The sequence below is a fragment of the Hylobates moloch genome, unplaced genomic scaffold (assembly GCF_009828535.3).
Source record: "Hylobates moloch isolate HMO894 unplaced genomic scaffold, HMol_V3 SCAFFOLD_11, whole genome shotgun sequence".
Classification (NCBI taxonomy): Eukaryota; Metazoa; Chordata; class Mammalia; order Primates; family Hylobatidae; genus Hylobates; species Hylobates moloch.
This window is the reverse complement of record NW_026652286.1, coordinates 57,372,026-57,399,277: the sequence shown is the minus strand read 5'-3', so window position 1 is coordinate 57,399,277 and position 27,252 is coordinate 57,372,026. Positions and strand designations below refer to the sequence as shown.

The window sequence follows — 27,252 nt, the reverse complement described above, 5'->3', positions numbered from 1 at the left end:
AGATAAGACTTTCACTCAGGGTAATCTTAGCAGATTTGAGACTCAGTATCTGCTTCTGAAGCTGGTAGTTAGAATCCCTGATTTCATCATTTCTTTTCATCACTTTGTCCACTGAACTCAGAAGCAACCAATCAGCTTCATTATATTCCTTGATTCTCCACATATAGTCAAATGTGTCATGTATAGAGTCACTAAACTCCTTGCCTCTCACGAATGGTGAATCAGGTATGTCAAATGCATTAATCTTGCATAACTCTCTAAACAGTTAATGCCAAGGACTATCAGTGTTTGCCACTAGAAGTAGAGTCCTTAGCATTTTTGGGTCTAATCATGTTAAGCAGCCAACTCCAGAAACCCCCAAACCAATGAAAGGACTTCATCCTTAATATTCTATTCCTCTAGAACCACATATATATATATATATATGAGTTTATTAAATATTAACTAATATGATCACAACGTCCCACAATAGGCCATCTGCAAGCTGAGGAGCAAGGAAAGCCAGTCCGAGTCCCTAAACTGAAGAACTTGGAGTCCAATGTTCAAGGGCAGGAAGCATCCAGCATGGAAGAAGGATGTAGGCTGGGAGGCTGGGCCAGTCTAATCTTTTCACTTTTTTCTGCCTGCTTTATATTCTAGCTGCATTGGCAGCTGATTAGATGGTGTCCACCCAGATTAAGGATGAGTCTGCCTTTCCCAGCCCACTCACTCAAATGTTAATCTTTTTTGGCAACAACCTCACAGACACATTCAGGATCAATACTTTACATCCTTCAATCCAATCAAGTTGACACTCAGTATTAACCATCACAAAGAGATGCATAGATAGATGAACAAATATACGAACAATGAATAAGGGCTCTGATCTGGCTAAGAGAAATGCCAAGCTCAACCACCTTAGGACACCCAAGTAGCCTCTGCTTGGGAAGCAGTCTTTTACTTTGTGCTTAGTCTATGATGGTGGATGTGCCGCCATGTTCAATATGTTGATGGATCCAATTAGCAATTGTGGCAGTGCAGGCTCAATCAGCATCTTGATTCCAGTGGGTCTCATCAGAGGACAGGTCCTTACTATGTATATCTACGTGAGAGATACAGTCAGATTGACGGCCCTGATTTGTTTGGATAGTTCATGGGACCAAAGAGGAGTGGCCAAAAGAGGGGAGCACAAAATAAAGAGCTCTATGTTTCTGATACAGAGGCTACCTGGGTATCCCAAGGTGGTTGAGCCTGACATTGCTCTTCATGAGATGACACATCTTCTCAGTTTGTTCATCTGTCTGTGTATCAATTTTTCATCTAATCTTTATTTTTCATTCATTAAACAAATATGTATTTATCCTAGAGACTGAAAAACAGATATCCTGCTTGTCTTACAAGATACTCTAATGGGACAGATAAACACAGATAGACACATACATGTGCACACACACACACATATATATACATATACATTTATGTAATTTATAATACAATATGCTAATTACAATGATAGATGTAAACTACAGGAGCAGAGAAGAGGAGCGTCTGCAATAGACTAGAATCAGATAAATCTTTCTGCCCACAGTAGTTGCAAATTTCTCTTTCACAATCAGTGCAGGTACATGTCTCTATAGCTATTGCCTGAAAAGGGGTGGAAATTTCTGCTCACCCACTCCTTTTAGAGTGAATCTTAGAAACTGAGGCTGACTGCTAGGTTGGTGAGGAAGTTCTCCCAGCCAGTGGAGAGTTGGCAAAAACCCTTTGGGAGCTGTCTTAGCCTGCAACCACTTCAGAAATTTCTTCTCATTAACGTGCATTAAAGTGAGGGATTTTTTTTTTTTTTTTTTGAGACAGAGTCTTGCTCAGTCACCCAGGATGGAGTGCAGTGGCTCACTGCAAACTCCACCTCCCTGATTCAAGTGACTCTCCTGCCTCAGCCTCTCGAGTAGCTGGGATTACAGGTGCATGCCACCACACCCGGCTAATTTTTATATTTTTAGTAGAGATAGGGTTTCTCCACATTGGCCAGGCTGGTCTCAAACTCCTGACCTCAGGTAATCCATTCTCCTTGGCCTTCTAAAGTGCTGAGATTACAGGCATGAGACATTGTGCCTGGCCTAAAGTGAGGAATTCTTATTAGGCAGTTGAACATTCAGTGTGGTCAGCGTGTTTACTACCCAGTTCCTAAAGATGTTTCACAAATCCCTTTCATCAGCCTAGAAGTCTCTGATCCTTCCTCTTCCAGAACACTATGAATCTGTCAGGATTCCATCCTTGTCACTGTCAAGAACTGTGAGGAGTCTAAGATTGTATCCTACTTGCGAACTAAGAATTTAGTCTGCCACAATTTCATCGATGCTGCCAAAAGAATCATAGGGCAGAGACTAATTACTTGCAACAACAGCAGTAGAGTATCAACATTTTCTTGTACCAATTTCTCAAGCCCCAATTTTTACAGTGCATGGCAAAGATGGTCACATGATACAGTCATATGCAATGGGTCATGTTGTAGGTTGTGTTCCCTCAGTTTAGGTAACATCTATTTTATAATGGTCAGTAAGCAAACCTACCTTTTGCTTTGGATGTAGACATTATTTTTATCATCTAAAGCTGTAGTTATAAAAAGATAGCCCAAAGCAAAGGCAGTCAATGCCACTGCTAGTTCTGAGATCTCCAATAGCTTCCATAGAGATTTCTCCAAGAATGAGAACTTACATAAAGTGAAATCAGCCCTCTATCTTCATCTTCCCATTAACCATGCTCAGCTTTAACCAGATCATCAATTTACTTTTGAATAGCCCATGTTCAACACTCCGTGCTGGAAACCTTTGAAATTTAAAATTGGCCTTTGAATAACTGTCCCATTTTATGTTTTCTCTTTGGGAGCAATATAAAAATGGGTTAGAGAGTATATTCATATGCTAAAATTGAAATAAGCAACATCTAATAATATTTATTCAGGCCTTAGATATTTTAATGTGTATATTCAAAGTTTGAAAACAATATACATGGCAGAAAATAAAAAAGGAGTATTGATTTTGTAAACTTTTATTTTAGCCTACAGATTGCAGTGGATCAAAGGAAAATGCTTCATGTATTGAGCAAAATAGAGAAAATCAGTGTTTTGAAAATGAAACTGATGAGACGACAACTGTAAGTGTTACACTGTTTTCTTTTTTACTAGGTTTCATGGGTAAAATTTGTTTGTTCTCTGTGGATAGTGCTAGTAGTGTTAAAGAAAGAAAATGTGTAACCTAATTTCTAGCTTTGGCCTGGTCAGCATATTGGGTTCTCAGGCTTCTGAGCTGACACTGAATGTGTATCATTTTGAGTAGTTGTGTGTTTCATTTTGGGTTCTGTGTTTTAGTACGTAGTCTTTAAGTGCTGGTTATCACACAATCATTTTGTAAGCTATTTCACTTTTCCTCTCTTGAAAAATACTTTTGTTTAACCTAGAAGATGTTAACTATTTGAGACAGTAATAAAATACTAAATGTGCTTCTAGGAAAGGAAGTTATCTAATTTGGCAATGAGACTGTTTTATTTTTTTTCCCCCAAAAGAAGAGAGGGAGGGTGGACATCCATGCTGGGCTCATGAATACTTAGAAAACACATTTTTGTACTTCCTGGCTGTTCGCAAGGATATTTGTATTTTTACTTCCCGAAAATGAAGTCATTAGTCTTAAGTGGGATACAAATGTGCCAACCTTCCAGGCAGCTAAATTAAATAAATGCTGAAAAATATATTAGAGAAACATTTGTTTTCATATTTGGAGAGTATATTGCTAGCTTATGCTGCTTAAATGCTAAAAACTTCCCTTTCCTCATCTTATAGGGTACTTTTGAAATTTTAATGAGATGTTTAGTATGAACATGCTTAGTACTGCTTGGCAAATAGTAGCTATTCATGCTATTGAAATTAATTGCAAGTTTTGCATTTATTTTATTGAGTTGATATTTTTATTAACATTGGAAAATAAAAATGAAGATATTAATGAAAACTTTAGACCTTTAATGAGGAATAAATACTTCATATTTAATATGGTTTTCTTTATTTTATTCCTGTTATTTCCTTTGAACAATTTAAAATAATTGGGAGTATTTTTTAGGGGTATCTTCTGTGTTTAAATAAACCTGATATGCAAAACGTAAAGCTTGGAGATTTGATATTCCAGAGTTCTAGTGAGAAACAACGAAAATTTTTTTTTTTTTTTTTTTTGAGGCAGAGTCTCGCTGTCGCCCAGGCTGGAGTGCAGTGGCGTGATCTCGGCTCACTGCAGGCTCCACCCCCCGGGGTTCACGCCATTCTCCTGCCTCAGCCTCCTGAGTAGCTGGGACTACAGGCGCCCGCCACCTCACCCAGCTAATTTTTTGTATTTTTAGTAGAGATGGGGTTTCACTGTGTTAGCCAGGATGGTCTCGATCTCATGACCTCGTGATCTGCCCGCCTCGGCCTCCCAAAGTGCTGGGATTACAGGCGTGAGCCACCAGGCCCAGCCACAACGAAAATTTTTAATCAGCTTACAGAGAAATGAGGAATCTTAAAGAAATAATTGACAGGACTTGGTGACTAAGTAAATTGAGAGTTAGGTGGTATAAGCACAAAAATGGGGTTATTTGGAGGAAAGCTGACTAATGGATAGATAGAGTTAAATAATTCAATTATGACATCTTAAATTTGAAATAACATGGGAACAACTAAGAAAATACCTTTAGAGGAGATGGGGCATATTTGTTGAGAACTAAGTCTAATATCAAAAGTAGGACAGTGTGATAGAATGGAATGAACAAAAGATCCAAAGTCAGAGACCAGGATTTGTATCTTGGCTCTATCACAAATTAGTCATGTGACCTCAGGCACATTAAATGACTTTTTATTGTGCCTGAAATGAGATAAAATGAGATTATACCTATTGTTACTATACTATAGGAATATAAAAAGGATGAAATGGGATAGTTATATATGAAAGGATTGATAGGTAAATGCTCTAGATATTGCATGCAATTGGAGAAATGAGTAGAGCACTAAATGCCTTCAGCAATATTTTGTTTTAGATACTGTTTTAGTTGTTTGATACTTTGTCTTTTTCAGCAGAAAACAGTCTAGCCAATCTTATGAATTAGAACTGGTTGATTAAGAGACTAAGTAAATACCATGCACGTACTACAATGGATGGGGCAGAAAGTTAGGTTTCTTTCAGTAAGAACAGAGAGTGAACAAGGTAGAAACACATTTGACTGTAGGACACATATCAGACTGAGGAGGAAGAATCGTGTAAGAGTAAGTCATAACTGGAAACAGAGATGTTAGATTATTGTCTTTGTACACTTACTATTTGAGTGTTCTTGGGCAAGTCACTTAGACTATCCGTGTGCCTCAGTTTCCTAATCTAAACCCTAATCTAAAGTGAGAGACTGATTAGATACTAATAATTTATGAGGCCGGGTGCAGTAGCCCATGCCTGTAATCCCAGCACTTTGGGAGGCCGAGGTGGGTGGATCACCTGAGACCAGGAGTTTGAGACCAGCCTGGCCAACATGGTGAAACCCCATCTCTACTAAATACAAAAATTAGCCAAGTGTGGTGGTGTGTGCCTGTAATCCCAGCTACTTATGAGGCTGAGGCAGGAGAATCACTTGAACCTGGGAGGCAGAGGTTGTAGTGAGCTGAGATAGAGCCACTGCACTCCAGCATGGGTGACAGGGAAAGACTCCATCTCAAAAAAAAAATAAATAAATAAAAATAAATAAATAAATAACTTATGAGTTCTATTATAATACATTTGTTTACTTCGATAGAATAGAATGATCATGTATTTTAGAGAATTTCAGCATTGCTCTTAATTATTTTTGGCTATAGTGTATATTTATACTCTGTTAAATAGCTGCACCTTCTAATTAACAATAATTTTGTAGCTCAGCTCTGTTTTTCTGGTGACTGTTCTTTCTGATATTTAGAAGGGAACTTCTTTTTCTGAATGCCACTCAGCTGTGGGACAGAAGGTTTTTATGTTTGTTTGTTTTATGGAATGAGAGCAGAATGAGAATCCCTTGGTCTCTATGTGTTTACATTAAATGCTTCCCATGATCCTTATTTTAAAAGTGATAGTTCCAAGACACTAAATAGCCTAATCAATTTTGGAGAATAAGAACAAACTTAGAAGCCTCAGACATCCTGATTTCATAGCTTACTACAAAGCAACAGTAATCAAGATGGTGTCGTACTGGCATAAAGACAGATAGATATATTCATCAATGAAACAGAATGTAGATCCCAGAAATAGACCCTTGCATATATGGCAAATTACTTTAAGTAAGGGAGCTAGGACTACCACTGGGGAAAGGATAGTTTCTTTAACAAATGGTGTTGGGAAAACTGGATATCTACATGCAAAAGATAAAGTTAGGCCCTTGCTTTATACCATATACAAAAATTAACTCAAAATGGATTAAAGATATAAGTAAGACTTTAAACTCTATAGCACCTATAGAAAATATAAGATTTAAATTATAAAACTAATAGAAAAATGTCAGGACACATTGGATTTGGCAACAATTTCTTGAATATAACACCAGAAGCACAGGAAACTGAAAGCAAAAATAAATAAATTCTACTGCATCAAACTTAAAGACTTCTGTACATCAAAGAAAACAATCACCAGAGTGAAAAGACAACCAATGGAACTGGAGAAAGTATTTGCAAATCACATACACTTGAAGGCTTTATATCCAGAATATATAAAGAACTTCTACAACTCAACAACGAATAACAAGTAACACAATTAAAAATGGACAAAAGACTTGAATAGAAAATTCTCCAAAGAAAATATACAAATGGCCAACACATCTATGAAAAATGTTCAACCCACTAATCATGAGGGAAATGCCAATCAAAACCACAATTAAAAATCATCTCACACCCATTAGGATGCCTGCTGTCAAAATAACAGAAAATAATGTGTTGATAAAGATGTGGAGAAATTGAAATGCTTATACACTGTTGGTGGGAATGGTGCCACCATTATGGAAAACAGTATAAAGATTCTTGAAAACCTTAAAAATAGAAATACCGTATGATCCAGTAGTTCCACCTCTGGGTAAATATCCAAAAGAATTCAAAGCAGGACCTTGAAGAAATATTTACACAGCCATAATCATCACAGCCTTATTTGCAGTAGTTAAGTGGTGGAAGCAACCCAAATGTCCGTTAACAGAAGAATGGATAAAGAAAATGTTATACACACACACACACACACACACACACACACACACACACACACTATGTAGCCTTAGGAACAAAAGGAAATCCTATCATATGCTAACATGAATGGACCTTGAGGGTATTATGCTAAGCAAAATAAGCCAGTCACAAAAGGACAAGCACTGTATGATTCCACTCCTATGAAGTATCTCAAGTAGGCAGACTCATAGAAACAGAAAGTAGAGAGGTGGTTGCCTAGGGCTGGAGAGATGAGGGAGGGGGAATTAATGTTTATTGGGTATACAGTTTCAGTTTTTCAAGATGAAAAACTCATCTAGGTATCTGTTTCACAACAATGTAACATACTTAACACTATTGAACTCTATATTTAAGAGTGGCCAATATTATAAATTTAAGGTTATGTGATTCTTCTTATGTTACAATAATAATTTAAAAACTGAGGCTGGGCACGGTGGCTGATGCCTGTAATCCCAGCACTTTGGCTGAGACAGGCGGATCACGAGGTCAGGAGATCGAGAGCATCCTGGCTAACATGGTGAAACCCTGTCTCTACTAAAAATACAAAAAAATTAGCCGAGCGTAGTGGTGGATGCCTGTAGTCCCAGCTACTCGGGAGGCCGAGGCAGGAGAATGGCGTGAACTCGGGAGGCAGAGCTTGCAGTGAGCCCAGGTTACACCACTGCGCTCCAGCCTGGGCGACTGAGCGAGACTCCGTCTCAAAAGAAAAAAACAAAAAAAAAATTTAAAAACTGATGTTTTTGAGTTAATCTTCCCAGAGGGCCAAGTTTGAAAATATTACAGAATCAGGATTAAAGGTAATTTTAATGGCAATACAGAGTAGTGACTCTCCTTGGTTTTAAATTATTTTTATTGTCACTCTGCTAAAAGGGATTCTATCATCTGCTGGAAAGCCTCAAGTTATAGGATATATATCACCTCCCAAGGTAGCTCATTCCATCTGGTCAAGTTTGAATTTTGTTAAGTCTCATATATTTATAAAGCTTTATTTAACTAATCAATCCAATGTTAATGTATTTGTTTACTGTCTCTAAAGCAACACAAACACTACAGAAATGATATTATATTAATTGAATACAACTGTATTTAGGATTCTGTTTTTTATACTTGCTTGAAAACAATGAAGTATATTCTGTTCAGATACAGAGCACTTAAGATCAAACATTGAAGTTTATGGTATTTACTACCTGGATCAATGAGTTCAGTGATTTTCAAAGTGCAGAAGATTATTAGAACAACGATGGGATGGGAAGTGGCATCAGATAATCAAGATTTATCCTGTTTCATCCACTTGGTCAATACAATATTCACGATACTGAAATAAGAGATGACACAAACAAGTATACATTCCATTCTAATGGATAGGAAGAATCAATATCATGAAAATGGCCATACTGCTCAAAATACTTTATAGATTCAATGCTATTGCCATCAAAATACTATTGACATTCTTCACAGAAGTAGAAAAAAACTAAATTTCATATGGAACCAAAAAAAAAGCCCATATAGCCAAGACAATCCTGAACAAAAAGAACAAAGCTGGAGGCATCATGCTACCTGACTTCAAACTATACTACAAGCCTACAGTAGCCAAAACAGCATGGTACTGGTACCAAAACAGACATATAGACTAAGGGAACAGGACAGAGACCTCAGAAACAACACCACACATCTACAACCATGTGATCTTTAACAAACCAGACAAAAGCAAGCAATGGGGAAAGGATTCCGTATTTAATAAATGATGCTGGGAAAACTGGCTAGCCATAGGCAGAAAACTGAAACTTGACCCCTTCCTTATACTTTATACAAAAATTAACTCAAGATGGGTTAAATACTTAAATGTAAACCCCAAACCATAAAAACCTTGGATAAAAACGTAGGCAATACTGTGTCCAAAACTGGTGGGTTCTTGGTCTCACTGACTTCAAGAATGAAGCCGCAGACCCTTGCAGTGAGTGTTACAGCTCTTAAGGTGGCATGTCTGGAGTTTGTTCCTTCTGATGTTCGGATGGGTTTGGAGTTTCTTCCTTCTGGTGGGTTCGTGGTCTCGCTGGCTCAGGAGTGAAGCTGCAGACCTTCACGGTGAGTGTTACAGTTCTTAAAGCGGCGCATGTGGAGTTGTTCATTCCTTCTGGTGGGCTCGTGGTCTCGCTGGCTTCAGGAGTGAAGCTGCAGACCTTTGCGGTGAGTGTTATAGCTCATAAAAGCAGTGTGGACCCAAAGAGTGAGCAGTAGCAAGATTTATTGCAAAGAGCAAAAGAACAAAGCTTCCACAGTGTGGAAGGGGACCTGAGCGGGTTGCCACTGCTGGCTTGGGCAACCTGCTTTTATTCTTATCTGGCCCCACCCACGTCCTGCTGATTGGTAGAGCCGAGTGGTCTGTTTTGACAGGGCGCTGATTGGTGCATTTACTATCCCTGAGCTAGACATAAAGGTTCTCCACGTCCCCATCAGATCAGTTAGATACAGAGTATGGACACGAAGGTTCTCCAAGGCCCCACCAGAGCAGCTAGATACAGAATGCCGATTGGTGTATTTACAATCCTTGAGCTAGACATAAAGGTTCTCCAAGGCCCCTCCAGAGTAGCTAGATACAGAGTGTCAACTGGTGCATTCACAGACCCTGAGCTAGACACAGGGTGCTGATTGGTGTATTTACAATCCCTGATCTAGACATAAAGGTTCTCCACATCTCCACCAGACTCAGGAGCCCAGCTGGCTTCACCCAGTGGATCCTGCACCAGGGCTGCAGGTGGAGCTGCCTGCTAGTCCCATGCTGTGCGCTTGCACTCCTCAGCCCTTGGGTGGTCAGTGGGACTGGGCACCATGGAGCAGGGGGCGGCACTCGTCGGGGAGGCTCGGGCTGCACAGGAGCCCACGGAGGTGGGGGAAGGCTCAGGCATGGTGGGCTGCAGTCCTGAGGCCTGCCCCACAGGAAGGCAGCTAAGGCCTGGCAAGAAATTGAGCACAGCGCCGGTGGGCTGGCACTCCTGGGGGACCCAGTACACCCTCCACAGCTGCTGGCCAGGGTGCTAAGTCCCTCATTGCTCAGGGCCAGCAGGGCCGGCCGGCTGCTCCAAGTGAGGGGCCTGCCAAGCTCACGCCCACCTGGAACTCCAGCTGGCCTGCAAGCGCCGCGTGCAGCCCTGCTTCCCGCTGGCGCCTCTCCCTCCACACCTCCCTGCAAGCTGAGGGAGCCGGCTCTGGCCTTGGCCAGCCCAGAAAGGGCTCCCACAGTGCAGCGGTGGGCTGAAGGGCTCCTCAAGTGCTGCCAAAGTGGGAGCCCAGGCAGAGGAGGCACACCGAGAGCGAGTGAGGGCTGTGAGGACTGCCAGCATGCTGTCACCTCTCAATGCCATTCAGGACATAGGTATGGGCAAAGACTTTGTGATGAACATGCCAAAAGTAATAGCAGCAAAAGCCAAAATTGACAAATGGGATCTAATTAAACTACAGAGCTTCTGCATAGCAAAGGAAACTATCATCAGAGCAAACAGGCAACTTATAGAATGGGAGCAAATTTTTGCAATCTACCCATCTGACAAAGGGCTAATATCCAGAATCTACAAGGAACTTAAAGAAATTTACAAGAAAAAAGCAACCCCATTAAAACGTGGGCAAAGGACATGAACAGACACTTCTCAAAATACATTTATGCAGCCAACAAACATATGCATTAAAGCTCAATGTTACTGATCATTAGAGAAATGGAAATCAAAACCACAATGAGGTACCATCTCATGCCAGTCAGAATGGCAATTATTAAAAAGCAATAAACAATAGATGCTGGTGAGGCTGTGGAGAAACAGGAATGCTTTCACATTCTTGGTGGGAATGTAAATTAGTTCAACCATTGTGGAAGACAGTGTGCCAATTCCTCAAAGATCTACAACCAGAAATACCATTTGACCCAGCAGTCCCATTACTAGGTGTATACCCAAAGGAATATAAATCATTCTGTTATAAAGATACATGCACATGTGTCTTTATTGCAGCACTATTCACAATAGCAAAGACATAGAACCAACCCAAATGCCCATCAATGACAGGCTGGATAAAGAAAATGTGGTACATACACACCATGGAATACTATACAGCCATAGAAAGGAATGAGATAATGTCTTTTGCAGGGACATGGATGAAGCTAGAAGCCATCATCCTCAGCAAACTAACACAAGAACAGAAAACCAAACATCACATGTTCTCACTCATCAGCGGGAGTTGAACAATGAGAACACATGGATACAGTATGGGGAATAACACACACCAGGGCCAGTCAGGGGGTGGGGGGCAAGGGGAGGGAGAGCATTAGGACAAATGGCTAATGCATATGGGACTTAAGACCTAGATGATTGGTTGACAGGTGCAGCAACCCATGGCACATGTATACCTATGTAACAAATCTGCACATTCTGCGTTTGTATCCTGGAACTTAAAGTAAAATAAAATAAAAGAATATTGACCATACTGGTTCATCAAGTCAGTAGCTAAATAACTTTGGGCAAGTCAATTTTTCTTAGTCTGAGTTTCTTTACCTGTAAAATTATACTTAAGTCACTGGTTATGTATACTTAATGATATTATGCACATCAAAATTCATAATTGGTAAATGAAAAGTTAATGGTTATTTGCAAGTCATATATTAGATAAGGGGTTAATATCCAAAATTTATAAAGAATTTATACAACTCAGTAGTGGAAAAACAAATAACTAATTAAAACATGGGCAAAAGACTTGGATGGATATTTCTTCAAAGAAGACAGAAATGTCCAATGGGTATATAAAAAGAGGTTAAACATTATTAATCATCAGGGAAATGCAAATCAAAACTACAATGAGAAACTACCTCACGCTCATTAGGATGGCTTTATCAAAAAGTCGATAAGATAGGAGGGAGGCAAAGCAAGATGGCTGAATAGTACACTCCAGTGATTATCCCCCCTGCAGGAACACCAAATTGAATAACTATCCGTGCAAGAAAGCACCTTCATAAGAACCAAAGGTTAGGTGAGTGATCGCAGTAGCTGCCTTAATTATTATATCAGGGAAAGAGGCACTAAAGAAGGTAGGAAAGACAATTTTGTATTGCCTATACCACCCTTCCCCAACCCATGGCATGTACGCAGAAAATCTGTGTGTTTGTAGGAGAGAGAGTGAAGCGATTGTGAGACATTGCATTGGAACTCAATTCTGCCCTCTCACAGCAGAATACAACATAGGGCAAAATTCCACCAGTGTCCACAGATGAAGCATTTAGACTAGCCCCATTCAAAGGGGAATTCTCCACCCCAGTGGTAGGAACTTGAGTTTGGGGTAGCTCCACCATTGGCTGACTAAAGTAGCCTAATGTCTTAGATAAATTTGAATGTCAGTCAGGTAACAAGGTCTGCAGTCCTTGGATAAGTCCTGGCACTGCTCTGGGCTTGGGGCCAGTGGACTGGGGGTACATGAAGCCCAGTGAGACACTAGTTGTCACACCCAAGGGAGTGTTTGTGCTACCCCTCCCTAATTCCAGGCATCCAGCTTGGGAAAGACTCCTTATACTTTGGGAAAGCAGAAGAAAAAGTACAAAGGACATCTTGCAACCTGGGTACCAGCTCAGCCACAGTAAAATAAAGCACCACGCTGATTCCTGAAACCCTTAATTCCAGATCCTAGCTCCTGGATGGCATCTCCAGACCTACCCTTGGCTAGAAGGGAACCTGTTCCCCTGACGGGAGGGACCCCTTCATGGCTGAATATGCCACCTGCTGACTAAAGAGCCCTTGGACATTGAAGAAACATCAGCAGCAGCCAGGAAATAGTAGCCATGGACCTTGGATAAGACCCAAATACTGTGATGCCTTCAGGTATTATCCAGCACAGTCCTGGCTGTGATAGCCATGGGAGTACTTATGCCACCCCTCCCCTAACTCCAGGAAGCTCAGGAGAGAGAGAGAGACAGACAGACAGACAGACTTCTGTTTGGGGAAAGTGAGAAGTGAGGGAAGAGAATGAGAGACTGCTGACCAGTAATCCAGGGAATTCCCCAGATCTTACCCAAGGCTACCAAGGTGGTACCTCTAGGAGTCTGCAAGAATTACAGCATTACTAGTTCTGGGGTATCTCCCAGTGTTGATATGGCTTCAGTGACCAAAGACTTAGATTACCACACCCAATTCCATTTGAATACCTGGAAACCCTTCTCAAGAAGGATAGGTGCAAACAAGCTGAGACTGCAAGCTTAAAATAAATACCTAACTTCTAAATACCCAGATATTAATAAACGTCCACAAGCATCAAGAACATCCAGGAAAACCTGATTTACTAAACAAACTAAATAAGTCACCAATGACCAATTCTAGAGTGGTGGAAATATATGAACTTTCAGAAAGATAATTCAAAGTAGTTGTTTGAGAAAGCTCAGTGAACATCAAGATAACACAGAGAAGGGATTCAAAATCTTATCACAGAAATTTAACAAACAGATGGAAATAATTTTTTAAATAATCAAGCAGAAGTTCTGCAGCTAAAAAATTTCTATTGTCAAAATGAAAAATGCTTTCAAATCTCTGAAGAGTAGAATTGATCAAGCAGAAGGAAAAGTTGGTGAGATTGAAGACAGGCTGTATAAAAAACAGTCATGGGGGAAAGAAGAAAAAAATAATAAAAAGAATGAAGCAAACCTATGAGATCTAGAAAACAGTCTCAAAAGGGAAAATGTAAAATGTATTGACCTTAAGGAGGAAGTAAAGAAAGAGATCAGGTAAGAAAGTTTTTTTAAAGAAATAATAACAGAAATTTCCAAACCTAGAAAAAATATTATTAGGTACAAGAAGGTCATAGAAAATTAAGCAGATTTAATCCACATAAGACTACTTCAACACATTTAATAATCAAATTTCCAAAGGCTAAAGAAAGGATCCTAAATGAAGCAAGAGAAAAGGAACAAGCAACATGCAAGGGAGCATACATCTGGCAACAGACTTTTCGGTGGAAATCTGACAGTCCAAGATAGAGGGGCATGACATATTTAAAGTGCTGAGGGAAAAACAAATAAAACAACTTTTATCCTAGAATAGCATATCCAGGGAAAATAGCCTTCAAACATGAAGGAAAAATAAAACGTTACAAGTCAAATAAAAGCTGAGGGATTTCATCAACAGTGGACTTGTCCTAAGAGCAATGATAAAGAGAGTTCTTTAAAAGAAAAGGCCATTAACAAACGGTAAGAAATCATCTGAAGGTACAAAACTCACTGGTAACAGCAAATACACAGCCAAATACAGAATACTTCAACACTGTAATTGTGGTGTGTAAACCACTCATATCTTGAATAGGAATAGTAAAAGACAAACTAATCAAAAATAATAACTACAACTTATTTCTAAGAAATAGTATAAAAAAATAGAAACAACTGAAAGTCAAAGAACATGGAGGATAAAATGTAGAGTTTTTAAGTTTTCTCTTTGCTTGTGCATTGTTTTTGAAATCAGAGTTAGGTTGTCATTAGTTTAAAATTATTTTTTACAAGATATTATTTGCAAGCTTCATGGTAACCTCGGATCAAAAAACCCACAACAGATACACCGAAAAGTAAAAGCAAGAAATTAGAACATACTTCCAGAGAAAATCACTTTTACACAAAGGAAGACAGGAAGGAAGGAGAGAAGAGAAGACCACAAAGTAACCAGAAAACAAATAACAAAATGGGAGGAGTAAGTTCTTACCTATAAATAATAACGTTTACTATAAATGGACTAAACTTTCCGAAGAAAAACATAAAGTGGCTAAACTGATTTAAAAAAAAAAAAAAGACCCAATTACATGCTGCCTACAAAACTCACTTCACCTATAGAGTGAAATTAAAGGGATGGAAAAAGATATTCTGCACAAATGTAAACTAAGAAAGAGCAGGAATAGCTATACTTATATCAGATAGAATAAATTCTAAGATAGGAACTAAAGGAAGAGGCAAAGAAGCACATTATATAATGATAAAGGATTCTATTTGGCAAGAGGATATAACAATTATAAATGTATATGCACCCAACACTAGAGCACCCATATATATAAAACAAATATTATTAAGGCTAAAGAGAGAGAAAGACCACAATACAATACTAGCTGGAGAGCTAAACACCCCATTTTCAGCATTGAACACATCATCCAGACAGAAAATCAACAAAGAAACATCAGACTTAATCTATACTGTCAACCAAATGGGCCTAATAGATATTACAGAACATTTTATCCAAAAGCTGCAGAATGCACATTCTTTCTGTCAGTACATGGGTCATTCTCAATGATAGACCATATGTTAAGGCACAAAATGAGTCTTAAAATGTTCAAAACATTGAAATTATATTAAATATCTTTTCTGACCACTATGGAATAAAACTAAAAATCAGTAAGAAGAGGAACTTTGGAAAGTATACAAACACATAGAAATTAAACAATATGCTCCTGAGTGACAAGTAGGTCAATGAATAAATTAGGAAGGAAATTTTAAGATTTTATGAAACAAATGAAAATGGAAACACAACATACATAAACTTATGGGATATAGCAAAAGCAATTCTAAGATGGAAGTATACCAATAAGCACCTGCATTAAAAAGTAGAGAAATTTCAAAAAATAACCTAATGATGCATTGTAGGGACTAGAAAAGCAAAAGCAAAACAAGCAAAAATTAGTAAATCAACAAACTTTTAGCCAGACTGAGAACAAAAGGGAGAAGACATCCCAAAATAAAGTCAGATGAAAAACATGACATTACAACTGATATCACAGAAATTCAAAAGATCATTAGGGAAACTATCAACAACTATATGCCAAAGAATTGGAAAACCTAGAATAAATAAATTTCTAGACACATACAACTTACCAAGATTCAACCGTGAAGAAATCTGAAACCAGAATAGACCAATAACAAGTAATGAGACAGAAGTCATAATTAAGTCTAATTAAAGAACTAATTAAAGAACATAATTAAAGAGCTAATACCAATCCTACTCAAACTATTTGAAAAAATCTAGGAGGAAGGAGCACTTCCAAACTCATTTCATGAGGCTAGTATTACCACGATGCCAAAACCGGAGAAAGACACATCAAAAAAGAAAACTATAGGCAAATATCTCTGATGAACATGTATGCAAAAATCCTCAACAAGATACTCACAAACCAAATTCAGTAACAAATTAAAAGGATCATTCATCAAGACCAAGTGAGGTTCGTCCAGGGATGCACAGATGTCTCAACATACAGAAATCAATCAATGTAATACATCGTATTGACAGAATGAAGGATAAAACCATATTTCATTTGATGCTGAAAAGCATTCAATAAAATTCAACATCTCTTCATGATAAAAATGCTAAAAAATGTGGCGTAGAGGGAACATACCTCAACACGATAAAATCTATGTATGCTACACTCCTACGTAGTACCATACTGAAGGGGAAAAATTAAAATCCTTTTCTCTAAGATATATAACAAGACAAGGATGCCCATTTTTACCACTGCTATTCAATATAGCACTGGAAGTCCTAGCTAGAGTAATATTTAATTACTCTAATTAAATTTTTAAATTACTCTAATTAAGTAATATTTAATTTCTCTCATTTAGAGAAAAAAATAAAGGGCATCCAAATTGGAATGAAAGAAGTCAAATTATTCTTGTTCATAGCTGATATGATCTTCTATTTAGAAAAATTTAAAAATTCCACCAAAAAACTGTACTAATGGAACTGAAGAATAAATTCAGTACAATTGCAGGATACAAAATCAACATACAAAAAGCATTAGCATTTCTATATGTTAACAATGAACAATCTGAAAAAGAAACCAATAAAAAAACCCATTTACAATAACTACAAGTAAAATAATATACCTAGGAATAAATTTTAATCACAGAAGTAAATGATCTCTTCAGTGAAAATTATAAAACATTAGTAAAAGGAATTGAAGAGGGCACAAAAAATGGGAAGATATTCTATGCTAATGGATTGGAGAAATCAGTATTGTTAAAGTGTTCATACCGCTCAAAGCAATCTATATGTTCAGTGAAATCCCTATCAAAATAACAATGACATTCTTCACAGAAATAACAAAGTAATCCTAAAATTTGTATGGAACCACTATAGAGCCAGGATAGCCAAAGCCATCATGGGCAACAAAAAGAACAAAGCTGGAGGAATTACATTACCTGACTTTAAATTATACTGCAGAGCTGTAGTAACCAAACCAGTATCGTATTGGCATAAAAACAGACACGTAGATCAATGGAATAGAATAGAGAACCCAGAAATAAATCCATACATCTACCATGAACTCAATTTTGACAAAGGTGTCAAGAACATAATATTGGGAAAAGGACATTTTCTTTAATAAATTGTGCCAGGAAAACTGGATATCCATGTGCAGAAAAATGAAACTACAACCCTATATCTCACCATATGCAAAAATAAAATAAAAATGGATTAAATATTTAAATATAAGACCTGAAACTATGAAATTACTAAAAGAAAACATTGAAGAAACTCTCTAGGACATTGGTCTGGGCAAAAATTTATTGAGTAATACCTCAAAATTGCAGGCAACCAAAGCATAAATAGAAAAATGACATTACATCAAGCTAAAAAGCTCTCCATAGCAAAGGAAATAATGAACAAATGAGACAAATTATAGAATGGGGGAAATATTTTCATGTGATAATAGATTAATAACCCTAATATATAGGGAGCTCAAACAACTCAATGGGAAAAAAAACAAATAATCTGATTCTAAAATGGACAAAAGATCTGAACAGAGATTTCTCAAAAGAAGATGTGTAAATAGCCAATAGATATATGAAAAATACTCAACATTATTAATCATCAAAAAATGCAAATCAAAACAAGAGGTGGGTATCATCTCACCCCAGTTAAAATGGCGTTTATCCAAAAGGCAGGAAATAATGAGTTCTGGTAAGAATGTGGAGAAACGGTAACCCTCATACGCTGTTTGTGGGAGTATAAATTAGTACATCCACTATGGAGAGGAGTATGGAGGTTCCTCAAAGAATTAAAAATAGAAACTACCATATGATTGAGCAATCCCATTGCTAGGTATTTATCCAAAAGAAAAGAAATCAGTGTATTGAAGAGATACCTACACTCCTATATTTATTATTTATTCACTTAGCCAAGATTTGAAATCAAAGTGTCCATCAACTGATGAATGGGTAAAGAAAATGTGGTACACACTGGAATATTATTTAGCCACAAAAAAGAATGAAATCCTATCATTTGCAACAACATGGATGGAACTTGAGGTCATTATGTTAAGTGAAAGAAACCTGGCACAGAAAGACAAATTTCACATGTTCTCTCTCATGTGGCTAAACATTAGAACAGTTGAACTCATGGAGAGAAAGAGTACAATGATGGCTACCTGAGGCTGGGAAGAGTAGCGGCAATGGAGGGGAAAAGTGGGGATGGTTAATTTTTATAAAAGTATGGTTAGATGGAATGAATAAGATCAAGTATTTGATACAACAGAGTGACTATAGTCAACAATAATTATTGTATATATCAAAAAACTAAGAATGGAACTGGAATGTGTCTAATACAAAAAAACAAAATAAGTTCCTGAGGTGATGGATATCCCAGTTACCCTGATGTGATCATTAAACATTTTATGCTTGTACCAGAACATCACATGTACCCTATAAATATATATAACTATCATGTACCGATAATAATTTTTTAAAAAGATAGGTTACAAATGCATATTTTCTAAAAAAGTTATCCTGTGCATACCTTTCTTTGTTTTGGGAGTGTCATATAAATTGTTTTCTATTTCTAAATAAAAGTCAAAAGATGACAAATGTTGGTGATGATGTGGAGAAATGGGAACTCTGTACACTGTTGGTGGGAATGCAGATGGGGACAGCCATTATGGAAAACGGTATGGAGGTCCCTAAAGAAGTTGAAGATAGAACACTGTATGACCCAGCAATTCCTCTTCTGGGCATATACACAAAGGAAATGAAAGCACAATCTTGTAAAGATATTTGCACTCGTATGATCTTTGCAGTATTATTTACAATAGCCAAGATTGGGAAATAAGTGTTTGTCAGTGCGTGAATGGATAAAGAAACTGTGGTACACACATAATATGGAATAATATTCAGCTTTAAAAAAGAATGAGAGCTTTCCATTTGCCATTACATGTAGGAGCCTGGGAGGACATTATGCTAAGTGAAATAAGCCAGACACAGAAAGGAAAATATTGCATGATCTTACATATATGCGAAATCTATCTATCTGTGTGTGTATACATATACACATACTTACCATATACAAAATAAAATTTAAAAAATACAGAATAAAACAGTGGTTACTGAGTTGGGAGGAATGAAGAGATGTAGGGTGGAGGATACAAACTAGCAGATACGTACTATGAAGAAGTCTAAAGAGCTAATGTACACCATGAGGATTGTAGGTAATAACATTGTATTATATATGGGATTCATGCTAAATGAGTAGATTTTAGCTGTTCTTGACACTAAAAAAATGGGTAACTATGTGAGAAGTGATAAATATGTTAATTTGCTTCACTATAATAACCTTTTTACTATGTATATATATCTTACATGATGTTGTATACCTTAATTATTCCCAATACAATTTATTTCAAAATAAATTAATTTTGAATCCAAAAACTATTGTTTACGTGTATGTTTGTAAATATTATCGTTAGTGTAAATCAGATCCTTAGAAACCAAACTATGTTAAAGATCTTGCATTGCAAATTTCATGTTGGACTGCTGATTCTAGCCATATATTTTTTAAAGAGTTTCCATGTGATGCATCTCATTCATTCATTTACTCATTCAAAAATCTCTATGTAGCATCTGTTATGTTCTAAACACTGGTGATACTGCCATGGACAAAACAGATAAGGTTCCTGCTCTCACTGGTAAACTTCAGATAGAGGAGATAGTAAGAGATGAATAGAGAAGATAATTTTGGATTGTGATAATCATATGGAGGAAATAAACTGGGATGATGTAATGGAGAAGGGATGGAAGAGATTCTAATTAGGGGAAATCAGTTTGGGAAGGTCTTGCTGAGGTAGTAACATCTGAGCAGAGCCTTGAATGATGAGAAGGAGCTAGCCATGTGCAAATCCAGGGAAAGACAGTTTCTGGCAGAAGAAACAACAAATTCAAGGCCCTGAGGAAGAATTAGAGTGAAACACCATATTTGAGGAACAGGTAACAGGCCAGTGTGCTTTGGGTATGTATTAGTTCGTTTTCAGGCTGCTGAAAAAGACATACCCGAGACTGGAAAAAACAAGAGGTTTAATTGGGCTTACAGTTCCACTTGGCTGAGGAGGCCTTAGAATCATGGCAGGAGGCGAAAGACACTTCTTACATGGTGACAGTATGAGAAAATGAGGAAGAAGCAAAAGCATAAACCCCTGACAAACCCATCAGATCTTGTGAGACTGATTCCATAACACAAGAATAGCATGGGAAAGACCGGCATCCATGATTCAGTTACTTCCCCTGGGTCCCTCCCACGACATGTGGGAATTCTGGGAGATACAATTCAAGTTGAGATTTGGGTGGGGACACAATCAAACCGTATCAGGGTATAGAAGGTGGAGTATGGGAATGGCATTTAGCAGTACTGCTGAGGTTATTTATATTGACTCGAAGGCAAAATTTTATTTTTGACCATATAGCTTTTTAGATTTGTGGCTTGCACACAACTATTTGGATTTCTGGAATCCACTCAACCCACAGCATTGTATAATAGGAAAAATTGAGCCGCATAAGAAATGTAGTTAATGTTCAGCAAAGTTTATGTAAACTTTGATTTGTTAGGGAAACAATTTTTATTGAATGTTTGCATCATTTGTAGCCTACCATTTTTATAAAATTTCAAAGGTTGTTTAGATTTTGATGATAATAACTGGGAGAGCTACATGGCTATCATTTAACTATGTTACAACTCACATGAGAAAAATTGACATAAAATTTAGGTCCATACAATTGAACATCATGATTAAAAGATGGGTTAAAAGTAAAAATTAATTCATTTCATTAGCAATTATTGGTTCACTCAAAATTTTGCTTGTTTAGTTTTTATTTTTTTTGTAAGGATACACATTTAACTTGAACAGAATACATAGACTCCTGCTTTTCATGAATTATTTTCAGGATCCAATACTGTCCTGATTTTTTTTAATGATAGAAACTCTGAAAAATTCAGTCTTTTTTCAGTTGATCCTAATTTCTTGCTTACCTCTGGAGACTTTGGAAATGAGGGCAGGCATTTTGCCATGACCTGCCTGCAGTCTATTTATTTTACTAAGCTAACAAGCTTTGCAGATGTCATTTGTGTGCCTGCTGTTCTGGGTATATGGGGAACAGATAGGCAGGGATAGGAGGCCAAGTGGGTGGATTTCTTGTTATTTCCTTTGGACCTAATCTTTCTAATGTGGAGTCCATTCCTTCTAGGGTTATTTCCAAGGCCCTTATAAGCTATGGAAGGTGTCAGGTAGGAGCCCAGTGATGAACCTATCTTTTTTAGGAGGATCACAGGTTGTTTATAATTCATCTGCATGGAGTCCGGGCTACCTTTGGCTAAGGAGAAGGCCTTTTGAATCTGTTTGTGCCACACTCTCAGGTTGGACCCAGAGGGACAGAAACGATTTCAGGATTTGCAGTGTGATGAGACGGAAATAACATAGACCGCTCTCTGGGTTGGGGTCACCTAGGTTCTGTGTCACTTATGGCAGGTCATAGAACCTCAGGCAACTTCAGTTTCCTTAACTATAAAATAGGGATTGTAATTATTTCCTAAAGGGTATTATGACCATGAGATAATAATTACAAAGTATTTACCCCAGTACTTCAGATAATAGCCACTTGATAAATTACTATTATTATTAACATGCTTATATTTATTACTGTTTTTCTAACACAATAATAAGCACCTAGTTTCAGTAGCATCCTGTACTTGTAACACTTCAGCTAGAAACTGCCCTTCTCCATTATAGATAAGACTGTTCTAAACCATACCTTCTTACATCAGACTGGATTTTCCCGTGAAAATATTTTTATTTGCAAATACCTTCAGCTACATGCACCAATATATTTATTTTTAAATTTTTATATATGCACATATGTATATATGTGTATATTATAATTAATATGAATATATGGTTCTCATATGAATAAGGGATCATAGGTTTAAATAGATTTTAAAAAAACTATCAAAAAATAGCATAACTAGAGCTGTGATTATTCTTTCATTCCACTAATATTGATTTTGTGCCTCTTAAGTGCCAGTACCATATTAGGTGCCAGATATATACATTAAATCTGCACTCAAGGGGCTTAGATTCTAGAACAGACACTGACTGGATTTCACTTCTAGAGATATTTTTCCCTGTTGGAAACAAACAAAATAAAAGTAATAGTGGATTTAAGTGGTTAAGGTACAGGTTTAGTGCAAGTAATTTACAAGAGTAATTTTATGATATCAAACTTTCAATGATAGGTTTTACTAAGAATCAATATATTTCTAGTTTGAGATAATTAATGTCAAGGAATATCAAGTAAAGCAGCTTGCAGGCTGAGGCTTTTTATCTTGCCAGACACTTCTTCTGAAAATCACAGGCCCAATTGAGCACTATGTCTGTAAAAAAAAAAAAAAAAAAAAAAAAAGTTTCATGTCAATACTTTGTTAATTATAAAAACAACATAGTGTTTTCCTTGAGGCAAAGGAGTGAATTATCCTCTATCATCTTTATATCTGAGGAAAATCAATTGAAGATAAGGTATACACAAAGTGGAAATCCCAAATGGGTCTACACTTCAAAATGTTATGTACTTACTTATATCTAAACATACATACATTATCCAGTTAATCACTTGAGGTGAATACAAACAAATGAATATATAACATACATATTGTACATGCATTTACAGTATATTTGTACTCAAAATTATATGAGCAATGCTCTTTTTTCTCAAAGATTGCATATTCAGTTTGTAAAATGCTTGCTCTGAAGTATTTTTATTGGATGTATTTATTAAACTGATTGTATAAAGGTAGAACATATTGCTGATTCATTCCTTTTTCAAATACAATAGAGTGCATGCAATTCTCTTCTCTCCTAACTTCTAGTTAACTCCTATGGTTCTTCCTCATCTTAGCTCAAGGCCCCTCTCCAGAAAGCTTTCCCTCACTGCTCCATTCTGGGTTAAATGCCTCTATTTTGTGGAAGTAAAACACCCCCAAATGCTTTCTGTACAGTACTATAGTTTTTTTATTCTTTTGTGGGCAGAGATTTTGCTATCTTTTCCTCACTTTGCGTTTCCACATAAGTAGATTCTCAAGTATATTTGTTGAATGAATGAGACACTAGTCTAGGCAATGGAAATAAAGAGTTAAAACTATCTTTAAGGAGTGCATTTTAGAGGGTGATATAGACAATCAAATAATCACATAATGAGCGCTCAACAAACATGTGTCAGGTGAATGACTTAGGGAGTGCCTAAGGTATTCTAGAACCTATGCTAGACAAGCTGTGTTTTATTTCTGCAAGTCTCTATAGTTTACAAAGTGCTTTCCTCTGTGATCCACCAGCGTTAGAAGACTAATCAGGCTCCCTTTGCTAATTTTAGTGTCTGCCTCTCTGCAAAAATGGAATTAAGTTCTGAAGGTATCATCTTCCAGGATACCTTGCAAAAATACTCACCTTACTCTGCTATCCAATTTATTTACTTCCTCTGTCTAACCCCTGATTGTCTCCATTCTGATTGTCTCTATGACTAACAAAGACCTGGACTTGGAATTAAGGGACATGGTCTTTAATGTTGCCATCGAAAGTTACTAGGCTTTTGGGAAGTCATTTAAACTTCCCAAGCCTGTGAGACTGTTACAAGTTCTTTGTCAACTTTAAGGTGCTACAGGGACACAAAGCCTAATTATTTTGAACATGAATATGGCAATAAGTCTCAATTACCTATTAGATGTTAGTTGTGTCAGGGAAACAGGCTGGGACATAAAGATATAAGGTTTTATGCACCCTTAGATAAACTTAGAAAGTACTGAGTTAAAATAATTATTGTGATGATGTAACAAATGAGGGTGAATAGACAAAGTGGTGTTTCTTTGACCTTTTCAAATTACTGAAACATAAGACAGAGTTACCTAATGGAATGCACCAGAGCATGGATTCTATTGGTGGTGTTTAACTTGAAACTTATTTGAAATTTCTTACATCAGTAGGATAGCAGTTCAGAGGAAATTATATTTTTTAACTACAAATTTTTTTTGAGCCACTTTTGAAGGTTTTTATATCAAATTGAACTTTAGGAGCTTGTCTTTTTTTTTTTTTCTCAGAACACATATTTGATTTGCTATGAACTTAAAATCTTTATGAACAGTGCTCTCATTTGGGTAAAATAATGACATGTCAGTTTCTGAGACATTCATTTATTTAGCAATCAGGAGGTTATTGGGATATTGACGTTAGAACCTCAATAATTCATGAAAGGTAGAAGAGTCATATATTTTTTTCCAAATTGTTTATCATAGAAAGTATACTTTTTATGAAAAAAAGAGGGTGGTGGTTAGTAGTGGGGTGGGAAATGGTCCTGCCAGTATCTTGGGGAGATAGTGTATGGGTCCCTATACATTTATTTTTGATATTTCAATGGTCCTGTTGACTATGTATTTTCTTCCTAGTGAAAGCGAATCATTGATTTTCCATTTTTATTGGTCAGGCAGTACTTTCCATTCTGTCATTCTCTCTCTCTCACTCTCCCTCATTCTCCCTTCCCACCCCCTCTCTCCTTTCTGAGCTCCTGTGTCTGTTTTTCTATTTCAGTCTGTGACTGCCTGTGTGTCTAAGATGATGGGAAAATAAAGTATGTTATTATCCAGAGTGATGCTTGTCAAGCACCTCAAAGGCAGTCTATGTAGTAGCAGCTTTACTAGAAGAAAGGGAGGGATTTGGGGGAGGGGAGAGTGCTAATCATTTGGCTGTTAAAATGCTGCAGAAGGGAACACAAAGCTCTGCCCACATAATAAGTGTCTGCAGACAGCAAGTGAGGAGGGAAAAGTTTGGGAAATAACTCATTTTTTCACTCAGAATGTGGAACTTTTGTAAACACTTTAGAACCTCCTCCTACCCCAGTTTCATAATATAGTTATTCGTTTAAATGTTCAGGTTGTTTGTGTATTTGCATATGTCATGGAGCACACACATAGGTAGACACAAAAAAGGAGAAATGTAACCCTTTTCTAAGTTAAACCTCCAAATCCGCAGTTTCCTTATGTCGCTGGCTTGATTTTCCTTATCCAGCTGTTAGTCATTTGTAAGAAGCTGCTCTTGTAATTGCAAGTGAGTTGAGATGTGATGTATGCAGCACCACATGCACCTTAGCTTTTCAGTCATATCTTTCGAGTCATTTAGACTCCCGGCAATCATGCTCATAATAAATAGCATTTTATTATCCAAAGCCGCTATTCTGGCACTGGAACGACAGCCGTTTGGTAGATGGGACGGGTAGTTTTCTGTGTTACTCAGTGTTGTTAGTAAGAAAGGAAGGCAACAAAGGGGGGACTTTGGCAAAGGAAATCTTATGAGTATACTGAAGCAGCAGATCAGAATTCAGAAACAAGAGCAAGAGCTGAAATGTGATTCCCTGGTGCTTGGTGTTACACTCATCGCCACGATAGAACTGTGCGGGGCACTCACAGGAGCCTTGTTCCGATCAAGGAATCCGCTAAAAGACCATGCAGCCACGGAGCCCAGCAAGCCACCGGGAAGTTTTGCCGGAGCTGATTTCCAGGGGATTTTCTGGTGCCTAGCAGAATCCTGCTTGCCTTGAGCTGTATGGAGGAGGGCTCGAGTTTCCCATGAGGGGCCCCCTTGGAAAAGCTGCCTGTACAGAATCCAAGCTCTGCTTCTTTCTGTGTGCAATTTCCAAAAGGCTTTTCTCACCTTTGCTGATTTGCTGGTGTGATTTCCATGTACTGAGTGCTGTGTAGGGATCCAGGATGGATTGCCTGTGCATTGTCACCACAAAGGTAGGATAGGAAACAGGGCTGTTATTGTGTGCAGCATTTTTCTATTATTATTCTGGTCCCGTAATTAAACAGTTCTAGTAGGTGCTGCCAGTTCATGAGAGAAAATGATTAGTATAATTTACTTTGCTGGGCATTTTGTTCCCTGAGGGTCTGGGGGGTCCTGTCTTTATGTGATTTTAACTTCTTAAAGTGATTTTGCATGTTTGTGCAAATGGAAGGAGAATTTGCCTGTTTTTTTTTTTTTTTTTTTTTTAAGGCAGGATTTGCTTTTGCATCTATTTATAGCTCATAATAGAAATATCTATAGTAGTAGTGTAGCACATACACATCAGTTTAACTTAACATATCAGGGCAGTCTTTCTGAGTGTGATAATTAGCTTTTCATTTAAAAACCATGTCTTCTGTGTTTAAAGAAGCCAATCAGCTTTACTGTGACTTGACATATTGCTTCTGATTGGAGAATTCTGATATTCTGCATTTTAGTGATTTATTTTAAAGGAAAAAAATCTCAAGGCCCTGAGTTAAAACAAACACAATATTTAATATTTAGCTAATTCTCTCTATTTTAATTAGAAACAAATATTTGCATTTAATTAGAAACCAATATTTCCATAAATATAAATATTTATATGGAAATATAAAAGTGGGAATGAAATAAAATCAATAGGCAATCGTTTTATGGATTTGTTTTACAGAAAATAGTGAAACATTTCAAGAGCATTTTATTTTATTCTGTCATCAGTTCTAAATAATGTATTTAAATTTTATAATCACTGATTATTTGAATAGATATTCCTAATATTTTTGGGAAAAACTAATTATAAGACATTTATTCATTAGTTCCCTTTTCATTTTGCATGTAAGCATACCATGAGTTAATTTGAACCATATCTTTTTGTATCTCACGTTGATTAGATGACTATTAAACATAACAAAATTAATAGCTTA

General features: G+C 37.2%; 1 protein-coding gene across 5 annotated transcripts in view; it reads left to right on the top strand.

Annotated features, from left to right (window-relative positions):
• Window positions 1–27,252, top strand: part of DLG2 (discs large MAGUK scaffold protein 2) — a 2,210,459-nt gene that overhangs the window by 470,901 nt on the left and 1,712,306 nt on the right. For 4 of the 5 annotated variants that reach the window (XM_032167965.2, XM_032167963.2, XM_032167962.2 and 1 more), the window contains one exon: window positions 3,040–3,135. In XM_032167965.2, the coding sequence (XP_032023856.1) occupies window positions 3,040–3,135 (96 nt within the window). Of the gene's footprint in view, window positions 1–3,039; window positions 3,136–26,209; window positions 26,305–27,252 lie in introns of those variants that run through there. The other variant, XM_032167970.2, reaches the window with a different exon arrangement.